Here is an 18365-nt window from a genome sequence, read left to right on the forward strand (position 1 = left end):
CTGAAATTTTACCGCGATTTCGCTGGAAGCGAGTGCAATTTTTCAGATTAGCACCCGCTCCCGGCGAAATCCTGCGGTTGTCCTTATGACAAATTTTTAAATATTATCGATGTGCTGACAGAGGTGTATTAAATCGAGGCGTCGATATATAACGTGTATATACATATATACATATATATATATATATAGCGCTTACTGTATATCTGTATCAACACCTTTTACAAAAACTATTGGAATTAGCCAATGTTCTATTCCGCATAAAGATTTAATTGAAAAGAGGACTCAGCCCTGATTATGTAGAAAAGATTTAATTCTAGTATTTATGGAGTAAAATGAGAATATCCAGTTTTGAGGTTCGGTCTTGATTCATACGCCCTTACGTTGAAAAAGAATCTGGAAAACTACGAAACTCGTGGTCGCGAAACGAAAGGTATTCACACTGAGTGCTGGGATGGCGAACATCTGAATCTTACAATTCTGTTCCGGTTATTGTTGCCAACTTTTTTGGTAGCTGTTTTGAAATTGCACAGCATGATGAAAGTTGAGTGCTGATGGTAGCAGTGCATAATATTTGAGGTTAGGAAATATGTCATTTTAATGTACATGGGTACTGGATACATGTCATACGAAAAGGAAAATTACTTTTCTAGAAAACCTAACGATAAGATGTCTTTCTTCAGCAATAATTTTTCATATTAGCTTTGTCTTTTATTCAATATTCTACCAATAAAAAATGTATAGTGCGAAAGACTGGCGAATAAGAACTAATATTTCCCTCCACATATGAACTACGTCTAATAACAAGAAGTAACAAAAAGTTATTCAGTAGGCACTTCAGTTTGCTGTTTGTAAAGAAAATTTTATAAGCCTTAATGAAGATCCCAACAAAATCGTATCTGTACGAACAAATAAATGGTGAAGTCATTTTTTAGCCTTCAAGGATTCGTAAGGTGTAATTGTACGAAAACATGTATTAATAATGCTTGTAAATGTAAACAAAATTGCAATGTAATTCAAAATGTCATGGCTCTAAACATTGCTGCCATAAGTAATTCATAATTGTAACCCTGTATTCTATATTTGAATTTGAATTATTTGTATGCGTATAATTTTTAATTTTTGATACACGAATTAATATTGTAAGATAAGAGTGAAAAATTTAATAATATAGCTAAAACTTTAGAATAAAATTTCAAACATATTTTGTTTAATCTGCTTAAGGGTTCGCATGGAATTTATTAATAATTTTCTCAATAAATATTCATTATATATGATTTTCATTAATTTGACACATTATTTGTATAAAACAAATGAAAATTATACCTAATGTCTTTACTATATATAATTTTTCCGCCGGGGTATATACTATGATAGATCTGTAATAGGGCGGAGTAAAAAGGTTCACAATAGTCAAATCCCTTTTTTGATTTAAAAATTCAAATTGTTGAAAATTCCGAAAAATGTTCCGATTGTTTTGAAAATTATGGTTATACATTTTTTTAAAAAGTTGAGTATGTTGAAACTGAAATTTCTTCAGCCAAACAAATTACAGCATGTTTCTTTGATTCAGGCTAAAGAAATTTTAGGTTCGATATATTCAACTGTTTCAAAAATGTGTGCGTATGACTCAATCCAAAAAAACATGTTTTTGGGCATTTTCGAAAAATTTTAAATTGCGCCGAATTTTTTTTAATTTATAATTTTGTATTATTATCCACAGGAAAAAACTATACACAAAAAGATTCGCCATAATTTTCGAAGCAATAGGGAAATTTTTTGAATTGTTCAAAATTTTTAAATATAAAAAGGGAGCACAAGATATTATTCGATTTTAAAAACTTATTTTACTTCTTTCGGATGTAAAAACACAAATTTTTTTTCGCTCAACACAAGTCATTCAACTAATATGAAAAATTTCACTCCGCCCTAATATATAATACATCGAATCTTATTAAGAAAGTTAAGTCGGCATCAGGATGAGTAAAATACATTAAAATCAAAAATAGTTTTGGAATTTCGTACATTGCCCATTTTCACCCCCGTCACAATGTGCAACGTTCAAAATTCCAAAACTATTTAATTTTAGTGCTTCCGCACTCCGCAGATTGACCAAGGACTCCGGGCTTTGCCTAAAACATATATACAATCCTGAAGCCTAAAATATATGATGCTTACACAAATCCAGAGTTGTTGAATACATATTCTTTGGCCTACTGGATAGTTCCTAAAAGTAATATGGGGGAGATAGATTTTGCGCACAGATTTTTTGGGCTTCTAGATATGTCGCAAGCGTATTGGGGTTAGTATTGGCACCTAGAATCATCTTTAATCGTTTTTCCTTATGAAACAATGTGGACTTTATACGACCTACATTCTGTCTCCTCTGCGCACGTTGATTAATTCCAGAGTTCATGAAAATGTAGATATTCGTGGTATTCTAAGGCAAGGAAGCCAAGAGGAATGGTGCATTAAATATAAAACTTTTTCTCGAAAAAAGTACTGGATCAAATACTTACCAAAACTTTTTATTCATAAGGGTGAACATGCCTCCACGAGGATTTGGATACAACACCCGGGACCCCTCGTGAACTTGTGCGGACTTTTGCCCCCCCCCCCCCCCGATAATAACTGTATTTCTGGAATATGGCTGGCCCCTTACATAGAACCTAATGTCTCTAATATGGTCTTATTTAATGGATTGTTGAAAGTTACTCCCTTTAAGTTGTACCGTACTTTTTGTTTAGCCTTTCAAGCCACTCCCTTTATGAAATCTTGGTTACGCCACTGTATATTAGCATAAAATTACATGCTCGTACCATGACAAATGCCAGCTTTAAACGGAAGCGTTTGTGTGGTTGGGTCTAGGGGCTGAAAGGCGGCTTGAAAGGCGAAAAACATGTCAAATTATTCAAATGTATTTTTTGTAGGTTAGGAGGCGAAAATCGATTGCAATAAACAAATTATGCTGTTCTTTAATGTCGATTTTCTGAAATGAACATTTACTTTTGTATCAAAGGTTTAAAAATACTTAATTACCTGTAAAAACAGACTGACATGATGAGGCACAAATCGGCCATTTATGCTTTTGCACGCATTTCCAGCAGCACGCATTTCAATTCATCATCACCTGACATTTCTCAACAATAAACTTGGTCTGCGTGATAAATGACGAGAGTCAATCAATCTAGACTGTAAAATAATGAAGCTGAGCAATGCCAAATGAGAGGTTATAATAATTACTACAGCTGCGATAGCTCTACTGAATTTTTCTTCTAACGAGCATGTATGAAATAATTAAGTATGATGTGTAAGTAAAAGAGAGGGAAATACTTTGGTGAAAACCATTGAAAATACGAGGCCATAGGAGCACACTACACTCTTCGTTATAAACATCGACTCACCAATCCGATATTAACTTCTCTTTCTATCTTTGCCAATCACGGTCTCTCTTATGAATTACGAATATATGGAGATACGCACAAATCGAGCTCTTTTATTAACTCCGACGTCACACCGTGCTTACTGAGCCCTCATTTGTAACAAACACTAACATCAAACTACACTGTATCTCTAAGCCAGCTCACGGTCATCGCCTTGACTTGCTCGCTTCGCGTATTTTGTTGGTTTCAAAGGTGCATTTTCGATGTTTGAATGCAATCTTTATATTCATTTCACCGTTATATTACGTACACTTAACAATTAATCATACCTGACATCAAAACGACAAGATCGCTCTCGATACTCTCGTTTTGGTTTAATTGCATTACCTATTTGAGAATACGTACTTCACCTCAAATGACAAATCTGGCAGAAATGAAAACTACGATTTTCAAGGAATAATGTTTTTACACGAACGGAATTTTTAAAGGTGTTCGCACAAGAAAATACGCATGCAGTATGCTGGAAATGTTTCACGCACGAGCCGTCCGTGTACACAACAAGAGTGCCAACCAATCGCGTGCGATGTTTCGCGCTGCTGAAGTACGAGCTGGCTACGTACAACTCACCTATCTGGTCCGGACGCCATACCCACTTCCGTCGGATTCGCGTTTGATATGCAATGTTGTTAATGTCGAGATATAAGCGATTAATTAAATTTTCATTATCAATTAATTATTGAATTATTGTTCAATATTTCAAAAAAATTTATTTTGCATTATTGTAGAGGCAAAGAAGAAGAATAAAAGTTGTCCTGACACTTATTCGATGAGATCACTAGTTTTTGCAAAAAAAGCCTTAATAGGTAAAATAATGGACAACAACTATTATCCTTTCTGTGCAGAGTAATATTTTTTAATTTGAAATTTTGTTTTATAATCGAAAATGTGAGTTGAAACGAACGATTTTCATAATAGACGCTATTTCTCTAAAGTCAATAACTTTAAAGATAGAAGGGTTTTAATTAACGAACGAAAAATGCCTTTTAATTAATAGTCCTGTTTCTCGACAGTGATTTGTTTTATTACGAAACGTTTAACACAGAAGTAATGAAAATATCTGAAATAAAATCGCTTCTAACTTTGTTTCTATACGTCCTACGAGGTTGGGATAAAGTTCAAATAATTCAAAAATTTGATTGGAATTCATTTATAATATTTATTTTTTAAATTTTGATTTCCTGTAGAATTATCATTGATAATTTTTTCATTTTATTTTTTTTTGCAGATGGCCTGTGATTAGTTACAATAAGCTAGCTACTCCTTGGTGAGCTCGCATGGGCACGGTGCGCGAACATGTGCACGGAAGGGTCAAAACGCAAAGGCGTAGACTTACATATTTTATGCTCTGTACTTATGCAGGAGCTGACGTTTTACAAATATGTGTCAAGTTATAAAGATTGTTTAAACATTGATGCGTAATTATATCAAAATAATTAATTTTTTATCGACTTTATACGAAAATATAGTTATTATAGATTAAAGAACGCTTCTGTGTTGAACGTTTCATAATAAAACAAATCACTGTCTAGAAACAGGACTATCAATTAAAAGGCATTTTTCGTTCGGTAATTAAAACCCTTCTATCTTTAAAATTAATAACTAGTGATCTCATCGAATAAGTGTCAGGACAACTTTCATTCCTCTTCTTTACCTCTATAATAATGCAAAAGAGAATTTTTACAAAAATTGAACGGTAATTCAATAATTAATTGATAATAAAAATTTAATTAATCGCTTATATCTCGAGAACGCCAATTAATGCCAGAGGACCATCACATAGATTCGGAATCAGGAGATCAGCCTGAACAAGAATTATTAAGAACATTGCATATCAAACGCGAATCCGACGGAAGTGGGTATGACGTCCGGACTAATCGGTCCGGCACTCAAATCAGATTAGCAACGTCGAAAACTTTTGCTTCTCGAGTGGCGATCCGATATGTGAACGGTACATGGCCAGTCCGCACCGCAGCAACGCTACAGATAGCACGCGATTGGTTGGTACTATGTGTGTGTACACGGCCGGCTCGTGTGTGAGCTGTTTCCAGAATACTGCACACGTATTTTCTTGTGTGAATACCTTTACGAGAAATGATTTCGTAAGAATTCTGACGTCACATCACGATCCTGCAAGGTAGCGGACTGAGCCCGCGTGCTTATGAAGTTCCTGAAATTCAAAGAACTCACGGATTTCATAGAATGCACGGAATTTATGGATTGCACGAAATTCATGGAATTCACGGAAATAACGGAATTTAAGGAATGCACGGATCTCATCGACTTCACGGAATTCATAGAATTTACGGATTTCATGTAATTCACGGAATTCATGGAATCTACGAAAATAACATAATTCATGGCATGCATGGAACTCATCGAATTTATGGAAAGCACAGATCTCATCAACTTCGCGGATTTCACGCAATTCACGGCATTACTGAAACTGCCGGAATTCATGGAATAAACGGCACTCATCGAATCCATGCAATGCACGGTACTTATCAACTTCACGGAATTCATGGAATTCAGGGATTTCATTGAATTCACGGATTTCATGTCACTCACCGAATTCATGGAATTCGCGGATTTCGTAGAATTCACGAATTTGATAGAATTAGAAGATTTAATGAAATTCATGGATTTCAGATAATTTAAGGAATATATGGAATGAAGGTAATTCAAGGATTATAAGAAATTAATGGAATTCATGCAATTCACGGATTTTCTGGCATTTGTGGAATGCATGGAACTTAAGTTATCGCACCATTAAGCCATTTCCCTTTCGGCGTAGGCGTGACTCACTCGGTGGGAAAAGGAGTAATGTGGGGAAGGGATAGAGAATTTTCAGATTGATCCAGAATTCTCGTTTTATTTATGTTAATAACACGTTCGTTCCGCAAAACTGCTCCGACCCAGGTTGCTGATCAATCTCTCTAGCAATCGCCCAAAGTGAAGATCCTCACAAAGTCGTTATCTAAGGTTCTCCGCTTGAGTCCATTAGTGGCCAAGGTCTTTTGTTTCAGGCTTCATTCACTGTACTGAAACTCTTTTTATTAACTATTTGCCGCCATACTTTTCCGTCCTGGCATACTTCTAGCATACTAGCTTCTTTTATGTCCATGCATTTTTTATGCAGGTTCTCGTGTTTCTGTGACTTCTTATGTCTCTTCTAACTAGGGTCTCATTCACACATTCTAACCATTCTTTCCGCTGTCTACCTCCGGGCACGCTGCCATTTACTTTACCTTGATACACTTGTTTCGTTAGTCGTTCATTTGGCATTCTCTCAAGGTGCCCGAATCATCTTAATCGATTTCTTTCTCATTTGTCTACTAGCGTCTCTTCTGCACCACATTCTTTTAGAATTGTCTCGTTACTTACTTTGTCCAACAAAGTTTTCCCGCATATTATGCGCATGAATCTCATGTCAATTGCGTTAATTTTACTCTTATCTTTTTCTTAATGAGTCCATGTCTCGCTACCGTATAGTGCAGTCGGTACAAATATAGAATTATGTATTGTCATTTTAGCTTAATTTGATATATTTTTACTTCTGATAATGGGACCTGCTCTACCAATAACCTTCTTACCTTCGTTTATGAGTCTATCTAATTTCTCATCTATCGTTACGTCCCTAGTAAATAAGGTACCAAGGTTACGAACTTATCAACTTGTTCAATTCTCTCATCATTTAATAAAATATTGCAGAGTGTTTTCTCACTTTTTCCTTCGAAAACCATAGTTTTTGTTTTACTTACGTTAATTTTGAGGCCCATGCTCTTCATTCTTGCATCTAGTTTATTCAACATTCTTTGTAAGTTGTCGATTGACTCTGCCATAACAACCTTATCATCTGCGAAATGCTAACCCACGTACCTTTACTGTTTCGAGATCCATACCCTCTTCGTCGAAAATAGCCATTCCTAAACACTTTTCCATGAATAATATAAATAACCATGAAGACATAACGCATCCTTGTCTAACTGCTTGAATAATATCGAAACAGTCACTCAATTTCCCACTCACCCTTACACTCGCTTCGTTACCCGTATATATTGTTTTTATAGCTTGTAGCAGCCATCCATTGACGCCATACTCTTTCAGGACTTCCCAAATTTTACTTCTATCCACCTTGTCTAAAGCTTTTGCTAGGTCAACAACTGCACAGAAAACTTTTTTTCCTACTCTTAAAATTTTTTCTGTTATTTTCCTTAAGTTAAATATTCGATCCGTACATGAACTTCTTGGTATAAACCCACTTTGGACTTTCCAAATTTTTGCTTCTGTTATTTTTATTACCCTGCGAATAAGTATTTTTGAGTATATTTTACTTACGGTACTTAATAAGCTAATCCCTCTGTAATTATTGCAGTCGCTTTTATCTCTCTTTTTTTTTTGTATATTGGTACGGTAATCGCTTTTTTTCAATCGTCTGAAACGTCTCCCATCTCGAAACATAAATTTACCACTTCGCACAGTCTATGTGGTATATACTCGGCACCGTGTTCAGGCATTTCAGCGTTAATACCGTCTACCCCGGCAGCATTACCGTTTTTCAAGTTCTTAATTATATCCCTAACCTCAGTGACACAGACTTTCTCAATTGAGTGTTCTATCGCATCGTGTTCAACATCGCAGTTGTGGTATCCTATAGCTCCATTTCCGAATTGTCTCCTAAAATAGTCTCTGAAAGGCTCTAGTAATCCGTCTGCATCATATACCATTCTCCCTCCCCCCACTATTTCTCATGTTGACAAATTCTGTACTTTTGTTTCCCTTCATTTTTTTATAAAGCAGTTTCTTGCTTCCTTCAAAGTCGTTTTGTATTTCCATCTCTTCTTCTGCTCTAATTGTATTTTTACGTTCCTCAACTAATCGTGTTAGTATCTTGTTTTCGTGTCTATAATCATTTCTGCGTCTATTACTTTCCTCATTGCAAAAACCTGCGATGTTCAAAGTTCTTCCGTGCGCTTCTTTCTTTGCTTTTTGGGCAGCCTGAATTTCATCTTTCCAGCACGCATCACCAGACATTCTTCCTATAACTGCGGTAGCACACACTTTGATCGTACATCTAACAATGATATCACGTAACTTTGTCCAGGCGCGAGAAAGGAATCCCCAACAATCCGGCGTTACGTAACGTCCCTGTAAGATAGCAAGGTGAGTGCGGTTGTTATTGGAATTCGTGGATTTCAAAGAATTTATGCAATTCAATGAACTAACGGAATTCATGAAATCCAATGAATTGCAGGATTTGAAGGGATTCAAAGAAGTTATTTGGTCAGTTATGGCTTTTGAATCTATAATTTAAACATTTTATGTATATCACATATTATATTGTCTATTTATGACTAAAGAATAAATGATTCGAGATTGCCAGTTTTGATAATTATTTAATAATTATTATTTATTTATTTATAATTTATTTATAATTTATTTATTATTTATTCATTATGTATTTATTATTTATTGTTTATTTATTATTTATTTATAATCATTTGTTTCACACAATCATAAAACGATAAATTATTCTTTGCCGATAATACCAATTATCCTTCGATCGGTCTCAAAATCATTTAAAGTCGCTCCTGTGACTGGTCATTGAACTAAGGTTAGTTAAAGCCCTACCCCTTTTCAACATCTCGCAAAAGCTCTAAGTCCATTATGTATTTGATTCTATTGCTACATAGGTAAATATCTGTCGTATTGTATATACTGCTACATGCTGGCCATTCTGTATACTGTGCCTTCTAAAGTTAAATATCAACAATTATGTATTTTTTACTGCGCTCATTTAGCTTTGCACTGCCTCTACAATTTGACCTTTCTTATACTTATTTAATACACTATTAGCTGTATGATTCTTCTTTCTTTCCTAATTTCTACTTCTGATTTTGTCGTATTCCCTATTTTCAATTATAATCATGTGAACTGCATTGTGTTGGTTATAACTCTCTTTTACTTTAGCTTCACGGGAAGGCTTTTTAAACTTATTTACGTATTTAGACACTTATATATTTAACTATGATTGAACATAACCTATCAATCTCACAATGGAAATTTTAAATATTTGTCACGTTAATGCTTAATCCCTACCTGCCCATTATTTTGAATTTAAACATCACTTTATGTCCTGTTCCTATCATATCATAGTCGAGTCTGAGACCTGGCTCAGGCCTAACATTTCTTCGAGCATTGTAGCACTTGATCATTGCAAACTTTTTTGCAGAGATAGAGATCAGAGAAGAGGGGGTGGTGTCTGTCTCTATATTCATGAGAGGTTAAGAGGTGTACAGGTGGGAGTGGGTCATCCTGCCAATTATCCTACTGCTGAGTATCTTCTTATCAAGGTATCCTTGCCTCAGGACAGTGTGGTGCTGGTATAATTTACAAACATCCTAACGTCTCCTACAACAGGGAACTTGAGATTTACATTTTTGACCTTATACCTAATTATAATAACCGGTGACCTAAACACAAATCTTAATGTTACGAACAATTTAACTCACTATATTTAAAATCAGTTGTTTTTTCTATCGGATTATCTATAGTTCCCCATGATACCACTCAGCACATTGATTATTCTAGCGCATGTATTAACTTGATGATTGTGGATGATTTATACAAAGTGATTTCTTCTACTCAACACTTAATCTCATTGCTCTCAAACCATGGTCTTATCAAAATCCAATGCCAGTTCTCCGTTAATTCATACTCCGGTGTACTCCCCTGCTCATAGACAAACTTAAAACTATAATGAAATTGAATTTTTTGAACACCTTTCTACTTATGACTGGAATAGCATTTTCATTGAAAAGGATATAAATAGAAAGGTGATATGTTTGACTACATTTTTATCTTTAACCTTTGACAAATTTGCGCCACTTAATACCCCCGAAGCAAAGAAGAAGACTACTTCTTGGACCACTTCTTAAATCAAAGATTTTATAAAAGAAAGAGAGAAGAAACGTAGATTGACTAAAAGAACAATTTTATAAGAATAAGAAATAAAAATGGAAAAATCTGGCTGCTCTTAAGACGGCTTGGACTTAATCCTTCTAAACACTTGGCTCCTGAAATAATTTCTCGCCTACAGACCTTTTTGACAGCTTTGACTACAACATCAATGCTCCTTTTGCAAGTAGCACTCCTTCCCCGTCCTCAGTTTCTTCTACTTTTTATGATACTAAATTATTCTTTTCTGACATATTGGAAGAAACCCTAATAAAAAAACTCTTCAAGGTGAAATCGAACGCTCGTGGTTCTGATGGTATTTCAATAAAAATGATTCGCCTTGCTTTGACAGTAATTAGCCTTACTTTCTTGCACATCTACAATACCCTACCTCTCCTAGAGACTTCCGTCTTTTGTCCATCCTATGTACCCTGTCTAAACTTTTCGAACGCATCGTCCATCAGCAAGTTACTGCACACATTGAAACAAATAATTTAAAAGACCCAATGCAATCTGTGTTCCGTGCCAGGCATAGTAAACTTACATCTTCATTTCAAGTAACTTCTGACCTTAAGTTTGCAATTGAAAAAAGGGAAATAACTGTTGTTGTTCTTTTTGACTTTTCTAAAGCGTTTGATACAGTTAACCATAATCTACTATAGATTAGGCTCAAATAGCTCCACCTCTCAAACATGGTTCTTAAATAGTTCGAATCTTATCTACTTAATCGATCAGAAAGAGTAAAAATTAGCAATAGTCAACGGTCAGTTTGTGTATGTGTGTGTGTGGGGGGGGGGGGGGGGGTTAAAAGCAATGTTCAGAGATCCATGCTTGCACCCACTTTATTTAATATTTATACCTCTGAACTTGGAAGAAAACTTAGAAATTGCAACTATCACAAATATGCTGAAGACTTTAAGCTTGACCTTCCCGAGCCTATTGTTAATATAAAGAACTTATTTCAAAAGGTGTAGGCGGATATTGATCTGGTGGTGCAGTGGGCCTTGAAAAGTGGCCCCACTCTCAACCCTGCAATGATAATGGGTATAATCATAGGATCTTTTTCCACTCTATCGCTTGAAACAATTGGAACCCTACCTCCTTTCTTGATGGATTGACGTCTCATCCCCTTTGTGGAATCTGTGAAATATCCAGTCTATATTCTAAATCGCTCTTCCTTGGAATGAGCAAGTAGCGGATATTTCGAGGAAAATATTTAGAGTCCTCCAACAGCTTAACAGGAATAAAGAATCACTTCCTATTCCAACACGTATCCTCCTAATATCGAGACAAAAAGTCCTGACACTTGGGAAAAAGTAGCTCTATCTCAGTGAAAAAAAATCGCACTGAGTTCGCATTTAGCAACGCTGATTCGAAATCTTTCTACCTGCTAAATAACGTTTCTAGTATCCCAGTGAAAAATTGTTTGTTCTTGTAAGGGCAACAAATGTTGAGAAAATTACGCTAATCGAAGCCTAGATTTTAAAAGTCAACTTTCAGATGTTCCTGAAGTCGCAATACTGTCCGAAAAAATGGAAAAAATTCAAGTGGATTTTGTGTCTATTTGCGAATGGAACCCAACTTTGAAAATTAAAAAATATTAAAAATTATGGTCAGCAGAATTGTTAATGCGAAAAAAATATCTTCGGTTTGAAAATAGATATTGAGATGAATCAAGACTTCAAAGAAAGTGTTTCGTATACTGATAAAGCTAGGCCCAATAAAAATTCGGTAAAAGTGTCAGTTTACCTGTAAAGTGAGTTCGCATAATTTGGAACTTAAGGAGCTATGCTAAAGTCTCTTGAAGAAATAGTGTACAAGAAAAGAGGTTGAAGGGTGTCCATTGCCTGGCTGCTCGTGACCGTTCGAAGCCTTGAAAAAAGGGGTCTGCTTCTGTGCTGTTCCGTGCAGAGTGCCTAGGTATTGGTCGATGACTAGACCTGGCCATGTGGTATATTATACAGCAGGGGTTTCCACAAGCCACAGGTGCAGCACTACCCAAGATCGCCCGGCCTTCTTCAAGATTTACGATTTATTTTTGAGGGGAAACTAAGAGCAAAGTCATGACACCTCAAAAAATATCTCGGTTTCTAATGCTGAACCTTGAAGTCCCTTTTTTCCAGTAAAACTATATGACTTGAAATAAACAGTATTTTATTTAAATTATTCGAAGTAAATAATTGCCGATAATATTTCACGAATAAATTTTTTTAACATTAATTATACTAAATATTTAATCATATACTCATAATAATAAAAATAAGTGTCCACAGATAAATTGAAACATTGCATATAGTAGTTTATTTATCTATCTAAAAAATAAGAGACCTCAATTTTCGTACAGATTGTACTCAAAATCTCAGGAGACGAAAATACCGAAAATATGTGACAATTTACACGTTTTAGAGGAAATTTTGGTCTATACTGATACAGAGTTTTTAATTTCTCAATCGATTAGCAATTATTTTGTTAATTCTTTCCGGACACAATGACAAATTTTATAGTCAAAAATGATTATTTGTTATAAAGTTAATAACAAAATAATAGTGACGTTTTATTTTCGAAATCAAAGAACATAAGGAGATCATTCTTGCCGCAAAGTCCACATTTTTGGCTTCTCAAAGAATAATGTGTGAGAAGACAACGAACAAAATTTGCGCTTTAATGTTTAAAAAAGTATTTTCTCTATTGATATTTATACTTCTTTATGAAATGAACATCCCTCACAGCAGGAGACCTCGCCTGTGCTTCTGAAATACCTGTAATTGTCACTGTATGTCACACTCACTACCTTATGTATCAGGAGTCAAAATGATTAAATAATTAAATATTGATGTCAAAGTAAACTTATTGTTAAACAGATTAAACATTCTATTAACTTTATTTTTTGATTATGTTTATTTGAACCAGTTATTTGTAATTTTAAATTTCTAGTAGTCAAAAATAATCAAAGAAGTAATCATGATGGATTTTCGAGAATATAAAATAATAGCACTTATTTTTATTATTATGAGTATTTGATTAATTATATAGTATAACTAATGTTAAAAAAATTATTCGTGAACTATTATCGGCAATTACTTACCTCAAATAATTTAAATAAAATACTGTTTATTTCAACTCCTATAGTTATACCAGAAAAAAGGGACTTCAAGGTTCTGCCTTAGAAACCGAGATTTTTTTTGAGGTGTCATGACTTTGCTCTCAGTTTCCCCTCGAAAAAAATCGTAAATATTGAAGAAGGTCGGGCGATCTTGGGTAGTGCTGCAGCTGTGGCTTGTGGAAACCCCAGCTGTATAATAAACCACATGACCAGGTCTAGTCATCGACCAATACCTAGGCACTCTGCACGGAAGAGCACAGAAGCAGACCCCTTTTTTCAAGGCTTCGAGCGGTCACGAGCGGCCAGGCAATGGACACCCTTCAACCTCTTTTCTTGTACATTATTTCCTCAAGAGACTTTAGCATAGCTCATTAAGGTCCAAATTATGCGAACTCACTTTACAGGTAAACTGACACTTTTATCGTATATTTATTGGTCCGAGCTTTATCAGTATACGAAACACTTTCTTTGAAGTCTTGATTCATCTCGATATCTCTTTTCAAACCGGAAATATTTTTCTTCGCATTAACAATTCTGGTGACCATAATTTTTTTTTTTAATTTTCAAAGCTGGGTTCCATTCGCAAGTAGACACAAAATCCACTTGAATTTTTTCTATTTTTTTCGTACAATATTGCGACTTCAGGAACAGCTGAAAGTTGACTTTTAAAATCTAGGCTTCGATTAGCGTAATTTTCTCCACATTCGTTGCCCGTACAAGAACAAACAATTTTTCACTGGGATACGAGAAACGTTATTTAACAGGTAGAAAGATTTCGAATCAGCATTGCTAAACTCAACTCAACTCAACATGCAGAAAGAGCAGGACTTCTTAACGTCACAAAACGAAGACAATTCTTTGTGGGTAATTTGCTTTACAGCCAATTCATTAATAAAGCTATGCACTATCTTTTTAACCTTTTCCATTTAACTGATAACAAACGATCGACATATTTCGAACTCCGTGAAAGGAAAACAGTACTAAAAATGCAGTCACACCGTACGTGTAAAATTAAAAGGTCTTTCATAATTCGTGATGCTCGTCTTTGAAACAAACTACCTACAATAATTAGAAATGCACGTTCTAAATATCATTTTAGAATACTCCCTTTTGGTAACTTATTTAACACATAAAATCCTACCCTCGAAATTACACTTTGGTAAAACTTAAATCCTAAAATTAAAAATATATATGATTCTATAAATGAATGTGTTTACTTTTAAGTGCGTATATTTGCGTATGTATATTTATAGTATTTTTCTGTTAATAGCCTACATATAATTATGTATATTTTAGTTTATATTTTTACTTTTGTTAAATACATGTTTTTGATTTAAAAGCGTCAAATAGATCGCCGTCATATTTCAACTGTAGTATGAATCACCTGTTCCTTATAAGGCTATTTAGTCCTAGGAACTTTTCATAAATAATTACAAATACACCTTTCCAACATCCCTTGGAGGAGAAAGGCACCCCTCTGACTGGTCACAGAAATAATGTTGGTCAAATCCCTGCTCTTTTCCAACATGTCGTGAGGGCGGAAAAGGACCCTGTGACTTGTCACAGGAATAATATTGGCCAAACCCTTATCCCTTCCCAACATCTCTTTGGTGGCGAGAGGGCACCCCTGTGACTGGTCACAAAAATAATGCTAGTCGAACCACTGTCCTTCTCCAAACATCTCGTAGGGGCGGGAACGCACCCCTGTGACTTGTCACATGATTAATGTCGGCCTAATACCTACCTCCTTTGAACATTTCGTCCGTAAGGGTTAGGGCACCTGTGTGGCTGGTCACAGAAATAATGTTGGTCAAACCCGGACCCTTTTCGAACATCTCGTGGAGGCGCTAAGGCATCCCTGTGATTTGCCACATTATTAATATTGGCCTCATTTCCATCCCTTTCCAACATCTCTTTGGGGCTGGTCACAGAAGTAATGTTGATCAAATCCCTGCTCTTTTCCAACATCTCGTGGGGGCAGAAAGGAACCACTGCGACTTGTCACAGAAGTAATCTTGGCTGAATAATCTTTTGGGTCTGAAAAGACACCTCTGTGTCTCGACACTGAAATTATTTTGGCCAACCCCCTATCCTTCCTTCTCTATGATTTTCCATCTGTAATTAATCACAGAAATAAATTCAGTTTTACCCTTAACCTTTTCCTATGTTTTTCATTCTTGGACATCAACTAGCAAGGACATAAACACAAGAGAGAAAAATTAATTATTGAATATTTTTGCGGCAGTCTCGGCTCTATCCTTACAGTAAGCTTTTTAATTAAACAGTAGACAAAAATGGTTGTACCGGTAACTTCTTTTACCGGTACGGACCATTTTTTACCGGGATCCGCTTTCCATATACAACCTAAATATTTCATGATTTCTAAGTAATCATAAATCGTATATTACATAGCTAGGGGCGAAAGGGTAATATTCGACGTAACATTTTTTTTATTTTTTCCAATCATTCGTAATTCTTCCAATTATTTTTGTTTAATTTTAGTTACAAAATTTATTTAGAAATCTTAGAATCTTTATTATCCCAAATTGAGGATAAGGCAATGCTAGGTGTGTCTCTTTTAATTCTCCTATTTCTCTTTTCTCCTTTGAAAAATGGAGCGAAATTTATTTAACTAATTGACCTACAATGAAGATAACTCAAAGTTAAAAATAAATATTGTTTTAATTCTTAAGCCCCTTTTAAGAGAAAGCAAATGTTCATTTATAGCAATTTTTTACCATTTTTTTCATAGAACACTTGAGAAAAAGAGAATTTTAGAATTCATAAAATACTCGATATGATATGATATGAAACTTTTATGTATGCGACTCTATCCTGAAGACGAAAACTTATAGTTTTCGAAACGTCGAAGAATGAGAATCAAGGATTCATTCAACATCTAATTCCTATTGTCTGAAGTATGTCATTTTTAAAATCTCACTCATTGCTTTAATTATTAATTATTCTAACACGCAGACAAATAAAATCGCTTTCAACATCTTTCTAAATTAATTATCATTCTTTTAAAAAAGTTTGCTTAAAAATATTTACAGTTTAAACTTCTTGTACTTATACTGTTCTATTCATCGACGAAATCACTTACTCTTATCTTAAGGTCTATATTTCGGCGAAAAGAAAAATCTCCTGTGAGTTCAAAAAGGCAAAAAACAGAGATTTTATTCATAAGAATTTCCAACTGAAATGTTAATTACTTTTGGTAATAATATTACTTTTCAAATAAAAGGAATTAACTGCAGGAAATAGAAATTTTGTACGTTCAAAAAGAAATTATTCACACACATAATTGTTCATATTCAGAAACGCGAAATACGTAATTTGTTTTTCAAAAGTTCTTACAAAAATTCATAATAATGAAAATTGTTATCGCTTATTTTTGAGCTGTCAATAATTGTTAATGTTATATAACCTAACCACAACATATTTTTAACTAAGAGCTTAAATAAATTCATTTTTTGACGTTAATTGTTGTCGAAGGCAAATAGTTGTGCAACTTTCAGTTAATAGTCAAACACTTTTAAACTCAAATATCCAAATTGTAAAGTTCCAAATTGAAATGCAGGAACGCTATCGCATAACTATATAGTTTTAAAATTTTCAAATTCACAGCTTTTAAACTCTTAATATTAAAAATTGTAATTCTTTTCTTCAAAATTAAGAGTTTTTATATTTAGAACAATGAAAATCTAGCGGATTCAAAATGAAACATTAAAAATTAATTAAACATAGAATATTTTTAAAACAGCTTCCGAATTTGTCAAGCCCCTTGTCAAATTAATCTATACAGAAAATAAAACAATTTGTTTCAAAAATCACACGAGGACTAAGCATTTAAAATTTTATTATTTCAAATTGCCTATCTTATGATATTTTTTAAATAAGTAAACTATACAATTTTAATTTAAAATCAGAGTGATCTAGTTTCTTATTTTTATATTATCTATTGGCAATGCAACGCTTTCAGCATGCTGTACCGCGCGTATAATGTTGCTCTTTTAAATAATCAAATATAGATTTAATGCGGATATTATAAGTATGTGTATCTATAAAAACTTAATAAAATTAAGTTTTTCAGTCAAACAATGTCATAATCATTGAAAATGTCACAATGTAATACGGATATTATCAGTGTGTACATTTATAAAAACGTAATAAAATTAAGTTTTTCAGTAAAAGAATTTGTTAATCATAGAAAATATCTTGGACTGCAAATGGTTAGCATGGTGACAATCACCCACATACTTACATAATTATTTTTAATTGTGTAAATAATAAAAAAATAAATATACAGCAGCATAAAACAAGGTTATAAGGTTCATAAAATGTTTAAAAATACAATTATTACATTTTCTTGATAATTTAAAAAAATTGTATGCTTTTTTAAAGAAAGATATTTAATCACTTTTAACATGATAAATCTAGCACTCCTTGTTTCTTTACAAAATTCTGTTTCCTTCTGATTTCAAAGTACAGTGAAACTCTTCTATAGCTAACTGTATTTTATATTTGAAAGAAAAATAAAGTATCGAGCACTTCTTGAAATAGGTAATATTCAAACGAGGGATCAATTTTTTTCTACACATTTTAAATTATTGTTTAGTAATTGTTATTTTAAATTAAAAACTGAGTTGAAACGCATTATAAAATAATTAAATAAATCCAAAATTGTGCATTTTACAGAGATTTTGAAAAATCAGAAAATTATTGTTTGTCACTGAGATTATTAAGGCGTTTTTCAACTCGGAAGTTCTTTATTTTTTATCAGCTTTAAATAGTTTATAAGTGGATTAAATTTTTAAAGAAACATTTATTAGGCCCTTTGTAAAATAAGTGAAGTTCAATTCCTTTTT

General features: G+C 33.8%; 2 protein-coding genes across 2 annotated transcripts in view; one reads left to right on the plus strand and one right to left on the minus strand.

Moving 5' to 3' along the window:
* Nucleotides 1–18365, minus strand: part of LOC117172556 (trypsin-7-like) — a 256431-nt gene that overhangs the window by 159079 nt on the left and 78987 nt on the right. The gene's annotated exons all lie outside the window — the stretch shown is intronic.
* The window catches only part of LOC117173637 (trypsin-7-like), a 94137-nt gene that overhangs the window by 66742 nt on the left and 9030 nt on the right, over nucleotides 1–18365 (plus strand). The window contains exon 3 of the mRNA XM_033362278.1: nucleotides 9670–9820. Within this exon, the coding sequence (XP_033218169.1) occupies nucleotides 9670–9820 (151 nt within the window). The remainder of the gene's footprint in view (nucleotides 1–9669; nucleotides 9821–18365) is intronic.

This window comes from Belonocnema kinseyi, chromosome 5 (genome assembly GCF_010883055.1).
Source record: "Belonocnema kinseyi isolate 2016_QV_RU_SX_M_011 chromosome 5, B_treatae_v1, whole genome shotgun sequence".
Taxonomy (NCBI): Eukaryota; Metazoa; Arthropoda; class Insecta; order Hymenoptera; family Cynipidae; genus Belonocnema; species Belonocnema kinseyi.